This window comes from Mobula birostris, chromosome 5 (genome assembly GCF_030028105.1).
Source record: "Mobula birostris isolate sMobBir1 chromosome 5, sMobBir1.hap1, whole genome shotgun sequence".
NCBI classification, from domain to species: Eukaryota; Metazoa; Chordata; class Chondrichthyes; order Myliobatiformes; family Myliobatidae; genus Mobula; species Mobula birostris.
This window is the reverse complement of record NC_092374.1, coordinates 58,058,644-58,074,562: the sequence shown is the minus strand read 5'-3', so window position 1 is coordinate 58,074,562 and position 15,919 is coordinate 58,058,644. Positions and strand designations below refer to the sequence as shown.

The 15,919-nt window shown below is 40.9% G+C and overlaps 1 protein-coding gene across 2 annotated transcripts in view; it reads right to left on the bottom strand.

Annotated features, from left to right (window-relative positions):
* Positions 1 to 15,919, bottom strand: part of megf10 (multiple EGF-like-domains 10) — a 171,780-nt gene that overhangs the window by 84,665 nt on the left and 71,196 nt on the right. For both annotated transcript variants that reach the window (XM_072258063.1, XM_072258064.1), the window contains exons 6-7: positions 3,042 to 3,288; positions 806 to 926 (exon numbers count right to left, since the gene is read on the bottom strand). In XM_072258063.1, coding sequence (XP_072114164.1) covers positions 806 to 926; positions 3,042 to 3,288 — 368 coding nt within the window. The remainder of the gene's footprint in view (positions 1 to 805; positions 927 to 3,041; positions 3,289 to 15,919) is intronic.

Genomic DNA, 15,919 nt, shown 5'->3' with positions numbered 1-15,919 from the left:
TCCCAAATAAATGAAGGGGATCCTGGCAATTTTCTCAGTCAGTTTTTGTTCTTTAAGAGTTGTCCCAAATAAGCAGCTGCCCCAGTTAACTGGAATCCACTGTATAAGGTGAATTGAGAGTGATTGTCATTGAAATGGAAGCACTTGAGTGAGTGTGGCATCAAGAGGGATACCTCCTGCTAGCTAGAACTAGATCACCCACAAAAGAAGATAATTATGGGTGATGGAGGTCAATCTCTGGGAAAGGAATCTCATAAAGGAATTATGACTATTTTGTTAACACGATATAAGAACTGGCAGTTTACGTGAAGATATATAAATATATGAGCAGCACAACCAAGCTGCAGGGATAGTGTACAGGAACATATACGATGAGAATGGATTAGACACCCCCAAAACCAAATGGGAAATATCCAAGAAGGTAGTGGAGAATGACAGCGCTAAGATTCTGAGGGAATGCCAAAATTCAAACTGATAAGCAGGTACTGGCCAACCAAACAGACATAGTAATACTGGACAAGGAACAGAAGAAAACAATGAGTGCACTACTAGGAACAGCAAGGATATTGTGCCGAAACCTGAAGTTCCCAAACCTCTGGTGGAGGACCTGAGATTGAAGGAAAAATTACACACTACCCATTATATATATTATATATTCACTATAAGAAGCTTTACATGGGTAATTTCAAGGTTACATGTTTTTCCAGAGGAATAACAAATTTTTTGGTGAGAAATAAAAGGGACTGTTCTGAACGTACAAAATGTGAATTGTTATTAATTCTACAGACAGAATATTATAGATTACCATCCATCCAGGAGGGCAGGCACATTCTCCTGTCACATGGTGACATACTCCTCCGTTCTGGCAAGGACATCGTTCCTCACACTGAGGTCCATGTTTACCAGGAGGACACAAATCCTCACAGCTAGAAAACAAACAAAAGAAAAATCAGAGAAATAAACAGACACTAACAGAAAGGACTTCAATTTCTATAGTGTCTTTTACAACTTCAGTCCATCCCAAGGTACTCTACAGCCTCCAAAGTGCTTTCTGAGCTGAAGTCATGGCAGTAACACAGGCAACATGGCAGCCATTTTGTACACAACCAGCCCCCACAATGCAATAATAACTAGATAATCTGTTTTTAAGTTATTTGCATCGCACAGTGCACTTCGGAACACATTTAAGGAATCTTTTCAGTCCATCTGTGATTATGGATGGCAAAAAGAGATGGCATCACAATAATGCAGCATTTCTTCTATTACAAACAGGAAGCAACGCCCTGGATTATACACTGAAACCTCTGATGTGAACACACAACCCTCTGACAAAGCTATCATGCTGTTCAGTGAGATATGACTGAAACCAAAATGGATATAGAGAGGGATATTGAGAGAACAATGAAAAAGACAGCTTTATATTCTGTTATTAGCTATTCTGTTTGAGTCTAAGGTCTCATAACATCAGGCAGCATTGAAATAGGCCAGTCTGCTGTGGCAGCTGGTTGAATGAACCACTAATATTACTTCAAAGCCTTCCTAGTTGCTTATCAACTGGCAGGTAAAGAGGCAGATAGATGGATAGATGATAGATGGATTGACAAACAGCTAGAATGACAAATGGTTGAATAACACATTTAGAAAGACTGACAGGCAGATAAATGGATAGATGAATAATGGACGGTGATAAACAAATTGACAGACAAGGAGCTGGAAAGATTGACCGAACTCCCTTCTCAACTGCGCAGTGTGAGTGGCATTGGAACACAGATTATAGCACTTCAGGAAGGCAGTTCAACACCACTTACTCACGGATGATAAGGATGGGTAATAATTGCTGGCTCTGTTGATACTATCCACATCCCATGTGTGAATGAGAAAGATAGATAGATGAAATATACAAAGTAAGTAAATCAGTAGGTGAAAAGAAAATAATCATTCATCCTCACTATCAAGAACACCTTCAAAAGACGGTGCTCAAGAAGGTGGCATCCATCTTTAAGGACCCTCACCACTCAGGACATACTCCCTTCTCATTAGTACCATCGGCGAGGAGGTACAGGGGCCTGAGGACACACACTCAATGTTCTAGGGGCAGCTTCTTCCACTCCACTATCAGATTTCTGAACACGTCCATGAAGAGTACCTCACTATTTTTGCTTTCTTTTTGTACTACTAATTTATACAGACATACACACAGTAAACAGACATACATACACATACGTACTGTATACACTCATGCACATAAAGAAACACACACTTCCTACTGTAATTTATAGTGTGTTTTATGTGTTACACTGTACTGATGCTGCAAAACAACAGATTTCACAACATATTGTGATTCCGGGTTATTGTGCCTCTTCAAGATATGAATCGAATGATTTATTTACAATAATAAAAATTATTTATTTGATTCTGAAATGATAACCCAAAATAGTAGATGATCATGGTGAATCACATTCTTCTCAGTTAATTAAAATTTATTTTATATTTTTTTCTTTTGTCATGATTATAATTGAGTAGATTATGGAGCAGATCATAGGAAAGGAAACTATTCTAGTCATGCTGTCCACAGTTCTCTCAATGGGACCGTGTATCTGGGATAATATGTAGCATTCTGTGCAATTCTTGCTTGATGTATACCTACAGCATGTAGCCAAGAAAGTCACATTGACATTCTGGAAATATCAAACGCTTCATGTGCAGAACTGTGTTAGGTCATGCGCCCCAGATTGCATGAAAAACTGCATTAGGTAGCTAGCCTGGAGGCTTGACAATATGTTGTCCATTTAAAGTGCACTTAAATATCACACATTTCACAGAACTCTGAGCAAAGTAAAAATTGTTGCTCTGCCACAGAGAAAGAAACGAATACAGAACCTGGTTGAAGAGATCGTTTTTAATGGGTATTTTACAGGAGGAGACAGAGGTGTTTAGGATGGAATTTTAGACCTCAGTCACGGAAGCTGTTAACGTTATTCTGTTCCTCTTTCCCAAGAAAAGGTGAAACTTAGGAAGCACCTATCGGAATTTGTACTTACAATGCACCAGTGTATCCAGGGGAGCACTTGCATTCGCCAGTCATGTGGTCACAGGTTGCTCCATTCTGACACTGGCACTTCAGTTGGCACCCATTCCCATATGTCCCGGGGCTGCAGAGCTCCTCACACCTCCAGCCTTTGTAGCCCGGTGTGCAGAGACAGGCTCCAGTGATGGGATTGCACAGAGCTCCGTTCTTGCACTGACAGCGATTGTTGCAGTGGGGCCCCCAGTGCCTGCTGTCGCATGCTAGAGTGTGACAGAGAGAATCAGCTGTTATACACAAATCAGAGGATGCAGAATCACAAAGGCACTTCACACAGAACTTTTTAATAAGCTTAAATAAAGAAGCAAAATGTCAAAGCAGCATTAAAACCTCGAGTTATTGTCAATACAAAGTTCAACTTTCGATGGGTTAATCTTTATGATCAACACTATTTACAATTCTGTAAGTTTGTTTAAATTTCTTTGCTTCATGATTGTTTGTTCGCTAGTTGCAAATAAAGGATCGAATACAGTTCTTTGAGGGCATGTCGTACACATACAGTATAACAAATCCGTTGCGGTCACCAGCAGCAGCAATTGGTTTAGTCTGAACTGGCCACTACAAATTCAAGTAAGCTTACTTACAATTTTCTGATAAACTTCAATTTAGGTTCTCTTTTTGAAACACGAAAATGATGCTTCCTAGACAAAGTTGACATATTGCTAAATATGTCCTGACGAAGGGTCTCGGCCTGAAACGTCGACTGCACCTCTTCCTACAGATGCTGCCTGGCCTGCTGCATTCACCAGCAACTTTGATGTGTGTTGTTTGAATTTCCAGCATCTGCAGAATTCCTGTTATATTGCTAAAGCTATTGATTGATGTTTTTCACTGTGTTAAAATGACTCAATGCTTAGTCACTATTTTAACATAGACCTCTGTGAAAATTGGCTGTTATATTTCCCTAGCTCAGAAAGAAAAACTGGCGAAAGCCTGATGGCAGCTTCTTCACATTTATTGTATAGATGATGCAGCAGAGAAAAAAGACCATTCATCCCCAGTGCTCCCTGCTGAGCTTACATTCCACAAAGGCCAGAATAAAGGGGCTGTAAACACCAGGAATTCTGCAGATGCTGGAAATTCAAGCAACACACATCAAAGTTGCTGGTGAACGCAGCAGGCCAGGCAGCATCTCGAGGAAGAGGTACAGTCGACATTTCGGGCCGAGACCCTTCGTCAGGACTAACGGGGTTGTGCACTTTGCCAGAACAAATAGTAGGCAATACATAATGGCTAAATATTAAGAAACCAATAAACTTATTCCAAGTCAGAAAAATGATTGACTTAATTTACACATTGTGTAAACCTACGTGCACAACTGAGGGATTCTCCAAACTTCTACTACAGAAGAAGTGAATTCTACAGCTCTCATGTATAGAGTACACTGATCTTCTTAATACATTGTTTTGCTTCTTTCTACACCATTTTGGTATTTGATGGCACCTTTCCAGATTACGGTGACAATCAACACTATACTCATTAGGTAGCTTAATAGAATGATACCATTAAAACAACTTGGCATTAAGCTACAAAAAGAGATGGCAGTAATAAAACGCAAACACGAGGAAATCTGCAGATGCTGGAATTTCAAGCAACACACATAAAAGTTGCTAGTGAACGCAGCAGGCCAGGCAGCATCTCTAGGAAGAGGTCCTGACGAAGGGTCTCGGCCCGAAACGTCGACTGTACCTCTTCCTGGAAATGCTGCCTGGCCTGCTGCGTTCACCAGCAATTTTTACGTGTGTTGCTGGCAGTAATAAAATATGGTTTTCAAGAGAGGCAGAGAAGTTCAGAGAGAGAATTTAGCATCTTGGAAGCTGAGAATAAGGCTGCAGGTGGTGGTGCAATTTACTCGTACTGAAATGACTCTAAACAAAGTCAGTCACGATATTTTGATTAGGGCAAAGGAAATTGATTATGCTCCATCCTCTTAATTCTAGCCTGTGAATAGCCTTTGCTGACATCCCTTCCTGCAACCAATCCTTGGTGTTTCCAAGGACTTTCCTTTATTTCTATCCATGACTTTCCTTTTATTTCTGATCTACCTGCTGCCCCTCGGCATTTTCATCCCAAGGCACAGCACTCCATTTTCCTTGTCTACCTTGATGACACACCTATTCACATCACCTGACTCCTCAACACACTCCATGTTGTCAGAAACTCCATTCCCAAATTTCTGGCTCCAGCCCTCTCCTTGACAATTGTTTAAGAATAGCCTACCTGTTCATAGCATTGATGAACTTTAAACTACACAGCAACCCCAAGCTTGATCCCTGCCTAACACCTTGTGTTGCTGAAGACTTTGCCTATTCTTTTGATGCCCCCAGATTTAACTACTCCGTCGTTGTGCTGGCCAGTCCCTTGTCTTTTACCTGAAACTCTCTCAAAACATCACTGACCTGTTCTAGCTTTCTGAGTCTTGTATGTCCTACCAGTGTGAATTCCCAATTAAGCAAACAGTAATCTGCTGTTTTGCCCCCTCTCTTACTCTAAAGTCTGCAGTAACTGTAACCTTCCACAGTATTTGCATTCCTTTAAGACAGGCATCCCTGATTAATGTGGAGTGCCAGCTCTGCAATTCCTCTCTAAACCTCTCCACCACCTTCCTGGCATTCCTTAGATCCAAGTTCTTCCACCAGGCATCTAGTCATGCCTAAGCATCTCATGAGGAGCAGCAGCAATCTCTGTTGATCAAGCTCCCAGGAAGAACTTTGGGATGCTGTAATTTGTAAATGTGAATGTATTAATGCAAGGTGTAATTGTTGAGGAAAGTAATAAGCAGGGTACCATGGATAACCTCCATCAACGAGCAGGTTACAGAAGCTCACAAGTCTTCAGCTCCAGAGCTCACTATTGACAAGAGCAGGCGTTACTGACACACATTTAAGTTAGTACAAAGCTGTCCTTTTGCATTCATTAAATGATAAGCCACTTAAAAAGCCAACATTAAATAAACGTTTAACAAATGTTAAAATTAACATAAATGCAAGTGTGTCCCACAAACAGGTGTTGACATGCATCGTATCCAACCATGTTGCAGCTGAGAGTTGAAAGTGGGACACATTCCTTTGGAGACTTTTGCTGATGTAATAATCATGAGCTGAGGATCATGTGGCCAAAGAGAAGTAAAATAATTTTTTAGGTTTTTTTCATTTGTAGTCCTTTTGATCCTTAAGACCAACTTCAATTAACTCAGTGGAATGGCTCCCGAGGGCGAATTAGTCATTCCTCCAAATTGTTGAGAAGCCTTGTCTACATCTTCAGGGTTCAACTTATTTACAGTATGAAGTCATGTTGACTGCACAGCTGAGTTTCCTCAAGATCCCAAATATTTGGTCTTTCTCAGTATGACTATAGTTCAGTTGTAATCCAATTGAGACTGGCTATTCTACAGGCACAATTGTGCTGTATTTCATCATTCAGTAATATTGTAAATATATTGCAACACACACACAACATGCTGGAGGAACTCAGCAGGCCAGGCAGCATCTATGGAAAAGAGTAAACAGTTGACATGACTGAGAAGGTAGGTCAAGAAGATGAGAAGGTAGGTCAAGAAGATGAGAAGGTAGGTCAAAAAGGTGGGGAGAGTGGATGAAGAAGTTACAAGGTGATAGATGAAACCAGGAGAGGAGGAGGGGTGAAGTAAAGGGCTGGAAAGCTGGTAGGTGAAAGAGCTAAAGGGCTGGAGAAGGGGAAACCTGATAGGAGAGGGCAGGAGACCATGGAAGAAAGGGAAAGGGGAGGAGCACCAGTGGGGGCTGATGGACAGGTAAGGAAAAGGTGAGAGAAGGAAACGGGAATGGGAGTGGTAAAGGAAATGGGGGCAATTACTGGAAAGTTTGAGAAACCAATGTTCATACCATCAGTTTGGAAGCTACCCAGAAGGAATACAAGGTGTTGATTCTCCAGCCTGAGTATGAAACGTAAGAGTGCTGATGAGGAAGTTTTAAATGAATCCGAGACAAATTGAACCCGGCAGGTCAGCCTAAGGCCTCCTCTACTATTACACATGTTTATGACAACAAAGTAAAAAGTCAGCACAGACGATCATCATGAAGCAAGTGCCTTCATTTCACTCTGGTCTGGGGGAAAAGGTTATAGGGCAGGGTAGGAGTACGGTTAACAAACTGAAGCCAGAATGCAAGTGAATGGCACCAGATTTCTCAAGGATGTATCAGTATAAGCAGGTACAGATTGTAAAGCAATTTGTGGCTTGAAGGTGATTAACCCAGGACTTTTTCAACCATTAGTGCCTGTGTTCAGAGAATCCAGGCACAAAGAGATAAAATTTTAAATCCCCACATCACAAATAAATATACTTGGTGGGATGGGAAGTGGTTAGGGTCTTGTGGCAAGTTTGAGGAAGCAGGATCTGCATGGGGCAAGGGACAAGGGACCACAGAACAATGAAAGTAAATAACTGGATACTAGAAAGTGGAGTAGTTATATCTGTGACTTATTTACAATTTCTTGTTTGATTGAACTTTGTATATTAACTAGTTTGTGGCCTAAGGTAGAAAGAGTCAATTTTAGAAAACCTAGCACATTTATTTTTCCTACATGTACACACTTAGTCCAGCGGTCATGGAGCATACGGATCCCTTCTTTGTAGAAGTGGTCCACAGCAGGGGTGATTGATAAGTTCGTGGCCTAAGGTAGAAGGAGATCAGTTATACAGCTCTCATTACATGAATGTGCAGTTCAACTCTTTGAGTGAAAATGCAGAAAGTTTGAAGTTAATAACTCATCTCCTTCTACTTTAGGCCATGAGCTTATCAATCACCCCTGCTGTGAACCACTTCTGGAGGTCCAAGACGCCGACTTCTACAAAGAAGGGATCCGTATGCTCCACCACCGCTGGACTAAGTGTGTAATTGTAGGAAAAACAAATGTGCTAGGTTTTCTAAAACGGACTCCTTCTACCTTAGGCCACAAACTTATCAATCATCCCTTGTAAATATAGATAAAGAAGGGGACAATTTTGGCCCTCGAGCTTTCAATTCAATTGTGGCTTATCTGTGACCCATCCTATAATGGTTTTAGCTCAAAAAAATCTGTCAATCTCAGACTTAACATTAACAATTGACTCAACATAATCTCTAACATGTGGTAATTTCTAATACCCAGTTCACATAAAAATGTTTCTCAACCTCATTCCTGGAAAGATCTGGCTCCAATGTCTACACCGTGGCCCAGTCATCGACTCTCCAACCAGAAGAATTCATTTCTCCGCAGCCACATTATCAATACCGTAAACATTTGAAAAATCACCCCTTACCCTTCCAGTGAATGACTCCAATGCACACTATGTTTTCAATCAATAAAGTTCGGGTAAAACTGTTTTGAGACCACTGGATACTGTGATTCACACTGACTTTTGTAAATTATAATGTGTACACATCTGTAGTTTGATGAAACACTTACTGATGAGGGGCTGGACAATGTGTCTATTGTTAAGAATGTCACGAACAGTGCAGAAATTGGTCGTTTCCTCATCTTACAGTCAGTAGGTTGTGAGATTAAGTGCCAATCCCAAACAAAACACATGCTGAGGAAATGCTGTACTGTTACAGGTGCTTTCAGGGGAAATGGCACAGCGGTACCCAGCTGGTAAAGCCACCGCCTCACCATGCTACAGACATGGGTTCACTCCTGACCCTGAATGCTCTCTGAGTGAAGCTTCCATGGCTCCCCACAGCCACATAGTAAATTGATATATTATTGCCTCATGTACTGAAGTACAGTGCAAAACGTTTGCATACCATCCACACAGACCATTTCATCACATCAGTTCATTGAGGTAGTACAAGGGAAAACAGTAACAGAATACGTAATAAAATCCAAAGTACGTTTATTATCAAAATATATATGCAGTATACAAACTCGAGGTTCGTATTTCCACAGACAGCCATGAAATAAAGAAACACCATGGAACCAGTTCAAAGAAAATATCAAACACCCAAAGCACAAACTGCAAAAGAAAGTGTTCCAGTTATAGAGGAAATTTGGTGCAGGCAGTGCGAGGCCATAATGAGGTAGTTTGCAAGATAAAGTGTTCATCTTATTGTTCAAGGGGAACATACAATAGCCTTGCAACAGTGGGATAGTAGCCGTCCCCCAGTCTGTTGGCACATGCTTTCAGGCTTTTGTAGCTTCTGCCCAATGGGCTGGGGAAGAGATAATTAGGAGTGGGTGAGGCCTTTGATTACATTGGCTGCTTTACCGAGGCAGCAGGAAGTGCAGTCTCAGGTAGAATAGTTGCCATACCAACCTATGATGCATCCAAATAGAGGATCTATATAAAAAGTGGTGAGGGTCAAAGGGCACATGCCAAATTTCCTTAGCCTCCTGAGGAAGTAAAGGCGCTGGGTGCAGTTTCTTGGCCCTCGAGCTTTCAATTCAATTGTGGCTTATCTGTGACCCCTCCTTTAATGGTTTTAGCTCAAAAAAATCTGTCAATCTCAGACTTAACATTAACAATTGGCTCAACATAATCTTTAACATAATATTTGGACTAGGACCAACCATATAGATGCAATGGTTGGCTGTTAGTGATGTCCATTCTGAGGATCTTGAAGCTCTCAACCTCAACAGCACTCCTCTTTCTGAAGCCAATGACCAGATCTTATTTTGCAGATATTGAGGAAAAGGTTGCTGTCACTAGGCTTGCTATCTCTTTCCTGTATGCTAACTCACCATCATGCAAGACTCAGCCCACTCTAATGGTGCTACCTTCAAATTTGTCGATGAAGCTGGAGCAGAATCTGCCGCACTGTCATGAGTGTACAAGGAGTAGAGAAGGAGTTCAAGGACAAAGCCTTGTGGAACACCAGTTTTGCGGTGGAGGTGTTGCTACCCATCCTTTTCTCCATGGCTCCAGTTTGTTCCCAGATCTCAAGGACATGCTAACTGGTTGGTTACTTGACCACTGTAAACTGCCACTTGAGGAGTAGATTAGGGGTGAGATGCGGAGGATTGATAAGAATGTGGAAGAAATAAAAAAGTGTTGGTTGTTGTAGGATTAGTGTAAATGAGTATGTGCTAGTCAGCTTTGCCTCAGTGGGTTAAGGGGCCTGTATGTATGCAGTACATCTCCATGTCTTTTACTTGTTGGGTGAAACATTCAGCTGAGTCTCCATCAGCTCTCTCAACTGAACTTAAAAGATGCCATAGTGCTACCGACAGTGGCTAGTGACAGAAGAGATTGCAGATGCTGGAATCTGAAGCAAACAAAAATGAACTGCTGAAGAACTCAGTAAATCAAGCTGCATCTGTGGAAGCAAAGAGTTGATCAACCTCTCAGGTCAAGATCCGATATCAGGACCGTTGTGATGGGTGTCTGAGGGGCAATTTATACTCTTCAATCAACATGGCTGAAACAGATAATAAGCATGAGAAAGTCTGCAGGAACTCAACAGGTCAGGCATGAATATGGAAATGAATAAGCAGTTGACATTTCAGGCTGAGACCTTTCATCAGACTGAAAAGAGAGACGGAAGACGCCAGAATAAAAGGGGGTGGGGTGGGAAGGGAATGAGGAAGATCAGGTGAGTAGGAAAGGTAAAGGGCTGGAGAGGAAGGAAGGAATCTGATAAAAGAGGGGTGTGGACCCTAGGAGAAAGGGAAAGAGGAGAGACCCTGGCGGAAGAGATAGGCAGGTTAGAAGTAAAAGGTCAGAGTGGGGAATGGAGGAAGAGAGGAGGGGGAGGGAAATTTATTTATTTATTATTTTTTTAAATTTTATTTGTTATTCCACCTGCTGTGCAAAAACTGACTACCACGTTTCATACACAATGAGATTACACCTCAAAAACCCTTCAGCAACTGTGCAAAGCTACATTGGCAAAATTGGAGCCTACGACACACGCTACAGGACCACAAATCAATCTCTCACTACACTCGGTTGAGATGTCAGCAAGCTGTCCCATCATACCTTGTCACAACCACTTGCAAGTCATCTTCTAATGACTGGCAGTTGCATGAAGCAGTTTATTGTAAACCTAGATTAACTGTCTCTCTGTTATCAATTTGACAAACTTCAAAAATATACACAGCATTTATTTTCTGACTTCTAGCCCAGGGTGAGCACAGCAGTTGCACAGGGAGATGAGTTCAGAATGTGAAGAGGGGAGGATGGGGTTTATGTGATGTTTATCTACATTAAAATGCTGTGTTATATGAGCAGAAACATGACTTATTAGTTAACAAACGTGTCATTTCATTGAATTGGATATACCCATTTTCATAACTGCTCAAAGTTTGTCCACAGTAATCAAACTAAATGCTAAAAGCTAGTGACTGTTCACAGATTGCTGCTAGAGAGCTATACTAATTAAATCAATTAATTTGCATTTGTGCCTTTGCAAGCAGTTTGCATTGGCAATCTATAAACTATTATCTAACTTGTACTTTAACTTGTAAGTGATTACATTTAATTCAAGACATTCGACACTACACAAATGATAAATTAAATCACTGTGGGAAAAACTATATTCAGAGGAATAAAGCATTCTTCATGTATTCTAATAACATTTTCAGATCTCTAATACAACACAGAGTTAACTTAAAAAAGAGAGTTGATAAGAAAATGATGCACTGTCTTTCTATATTCAGCAACACTCTAATTATGTAGAGTGAACTGTCAACATGCATCCGCACCCCGAGCAACGTTCTTCGAAAATTAGCCTCCACCCGATCTCGTAATAGCAACACCATCCCACCATAAATCCGATTAACAATCTGCTCCAAGTACATACTGATGAGGCCCAAACCCTTCATTCAAATACTTTTTCCCCAATCATGTAGAAAGAAAATATGGTCTGTCACAGTTCTGCATAACCTTTAGCTTGCAAAGCCATTCCATCAATTACCTTTTCTCAGACACATTACCAGGATCTTTCATTTTGTGTACTGTCTTTAAAATTATAGAACATTCTGAAATGTTCACAGGAGCATTATCAGATTAAATCTGAAACTGAGCCACATAAAATGTCAGGTCAAGTTTGGATTAGGGGTATTAGGGACAAAGAAATAGGTGTTATGAAGGTAGGCGAGTAAGTTAAAGAAGCTGACAAGTTTTAGAGAGTCTAGAGTCTGTACTAGATAGCTGGATACATGGTCATCAATTGAGAAGCAGTATCAAAGATACATTAGGATTAAAACTAGAGATGTGTAGAGCTCAAACAAGAGAAAAACTTCAGATGCTGGAAATCCAAACAACACACACAAAATGCTGGAGGAACTCAGCAGGCCAGGCAGGACTAGGGTCTTGGCCCGAAATGTCGACTGTACAGTTTTCCATTGATGCTGCCTGGCCTGCTGAGTTCCTCCAGCATTTTGTGTGTGAAGTGTAGAGCTCATTAGAATCACAGATTTTCGGGCAGTACAGGAAGCTTGAAGTCTGAATCTTAATGAATCAAAGGAATCTAGCATCTGGAATGTGAACACAAGGACAATTATCTATTTTAAAAAATGGGTTTGACTGAGAAAGGACTGAATGTGTCAGAATACTGCATTGGGCTAGATTATGGAGTTCATGAGCCATTGAAGAGTGGACTCAGTGTGGTTAGCATGTTGATTTCTGTATCTGTACATTGAAGTGTGGATGCAAGGAAAGTTCAAGTAAACTTATTATCAAAGAACGTATATGCACTTCACCTTTTTCTAGCAAGCGTTCACAGTGAATACAAAGAAACACAATAGAATCAACGAAAAACTGCACACAACAAACAACGCGCAGAAGACACCCAACGGCAAATACAAAATGAAAAAGAAAACAAATAATAAGTAAATAAGTATTGAGAATGAGCTGGATCTGGCCTATCTGAACTTCTGCTCTGCAGTTGGCTCATCCCCGGGGAGCACAAACCTCCTGCGCCAAATTTTATCCCAGGGGTTACTGGCATGTTGCAATGCTGTGGACAAGAGCTCACTTTACCAATACCGTCATTTGATTGGGGTCACAAGTCCATAGCCAAAAAGGGCAAGCTCAAGTAGTTCACCTTTATTTTTACTTCAATGTTTTTAAAGAATTACAAGATATTTCTTTCATTAGATCACTTAATATCTTCTTAAACAGATTCCAGGTGTTCTTTATCAGGTGTCACTTAAAAGCAGTTCAAAGGCTTTTAGAAACTACAAATGTTAAAAGCTCAGAGAGACCTGGAGCTGGGTGTTAGGAACCATCATCTGATGTTGGTCACAGTCCAGCCACTGAACAAGATGGCTACATTAACCAAGGGTGGAGGACAACTGGAACCATGGGGTTGCAAATACTAAACACATCGGCATCAGGAGAGCGACAAGGACAATTTGTTTTCGCCATACATTATAAATCTATTCACAGATAATGTCTAGATTTCTGAAATTTATTAAATCACATTATGTAAAAGTTATGTTAAATTAAGTCAAAGTTCACGTGTCTGTCCTTGTCTTATAATATACTAGGCTGATGCTGCAGAAAGATAAATGTCATGATGTGAATACCCTGTGTTTATCTACCTTTGACAACAACAATAAACTTGCACTTGAGGTGAATACTTATCTCTTTCCTTCTACTGAGCTATATTATAGTTCACATTCAAACCCACTCAAAAACTTTTCCAAAATTGACTTTATGTGCTCTTGTAAACCTAGTTCTATCTTCTCTTTTTTTTTTTGCAAAGAGAGTGTTAACAAAACTACAATACCAGGAAACTTGCAATGGTTATTCTAATGAGCCTCAAGATTGAAAGTCTATCCTTCCTAATTTGTTTTTCTCCAGTTCAAATTTCAATCATCACTTAGTAGTGCATTGCCATTGTGCAAATTTCAATTCTTTATTCCTTCATGCAAGGTTGGTGATGCTGACAAGGCCAAGACAAGATTCACGTCCCCAGAGCGTGAAACTTGTTGGTTTGAATGGCAAGCAGGTGATTAGCTTAACAGAAAGAATGTTGCAACACAGGCAATAAATCTACACAAGATTATTAAATTAAACTACTTCACACACATAAATTTAAGGTAATAAAACGGACCCTTTGCCATAACCAGAGAAAATAGAGAGGCTATATTTGTGCTTCGTCTAAATGAGAAAGCACCTCTGTTAAACTAACACTCCCTCAGAAATGCGTCAGCCATATTACATAGTGCAAAAATCTATTCAAGTCTCCAGTGACACAGGAATTCAGTAGTGTGCAACCCAGAGGATCCCAGCTGACACATCATGCCTAAAACTGCTCCACCTACATGACAGGGCTTTACTTTTATACAGGCCTTCCCTGTACAATGAAGGAGTTCCATTTTTGCAGATGCTTTTTATGTCAATAAGTGAACTGTCCCAAAGTCAGATCACATGACATGGTAGTTACACTCAGTGGCCACATTAGGCACCTCATGAAGTGGCCACTTTATTAGGTACCTAATAAAATAGCGGACCGCACAAACCAATTTACATCAGTGGTGCGCAAGTGGAACAGGTCAAAAGCTTTAAGTTCCTTGGGGTCAATATCACAAATGACCTGACTTGGTTCAACCAAGCAGAGTTCACTGCCAAGAAGGCCCACCAGCGCCTTTACTTCCTGAGAAGACTAAAGAAATTTGGCCTGTCCCCTAAAATCCTCACTAATTTTTATAGGTGCACCGTAGAAAGCATTCTTCCAGGGTGCATCACAACCTGGTATGGAAGTTGTTCTGTCCAAGACCGAAAGAAGCTGCAGAAGATCGCGAACACGGCGCAGCACATCACACAAACCAATCTTCTGTCCGTGGACTCACTTTACACCGCACGCTATCGGAGCAGTGCTGCTAGGATAATCAAGGACACGACCCACCCAGCCAACACACTTTTCATCCCTCTTCCCTCCGGGAGAAGGTTCAGGAGCTTGAAGACTCGTAAGGCCAGATTTGAGAACAGCTTCTTTCCAACTGTGATAAGACTGTTGAACGGATCCTGACCTGGATCTGGGCCGTACCCTCCAACTATCCGGACCTGCCTCTCGGTTTCTTTGCACTACCTTACTTTCCATTTTTCTATTTTCTATTTATGATTTATAATTTAAATTTTTAATATTTACTAATTTTAACTATTTTTAATATTTAATATTTGTAATCCAGGGAGTGTGAAGCGCAGAATCAAATATCACTGTGATGATTGTACGTTCTACTATCAATTGTTTGGCGACAATAAAGTATAAAGTATAAATGGCTACAGAGTGTATGTTCATGGTCTTCTGCTGCCGTAGCCCATCCCTTTAAGGACTAACGTGTTGTACATTCAGAGGTGTTCCTCTGCACACCACTGCTGTAACACGTAGTTATTTGAATTACTGTCTCCTTCCTATCAGCTTGAACCAGTCTGGCCATTCCCCTCTGACCTCTTTCACTAACAAGGCATTTTCGCCCACAGAACTGCCACTCACTGGATGTTTTCTTTGTTTCTCACACCATTCTCTGTAAGCTCTAGACTTGTGCTTGAAATTAGATTATGAGAACACTCAGTCCTCGTTTATCGTCATTTAGAAATGCATACATGCATTAAGAAATGATACAATGTTCCTCCAGAGTGATATCACAGTAAAAAGGACAAACCAAAGACTAACACTGACAGAACCACATACAGTAATTATAACACATAGTTACAGCAGTGCAAAACAATACCATAATTTGAAAAAGAACAGACCATGGGCACGGTTAAAAAAAAGTCTCAAGTCCCGATCGACTCCTGAATCCCCGATAGCAGGCGGCAAAAGGGAGAAACTCCCTGCCATAAAACTCCAAGGCACTGACAACTGCCGATGCATTGGAAGCAGCCGACCACAGCCGACACCGGGTTCGTCCATCCAAAAACTTCGA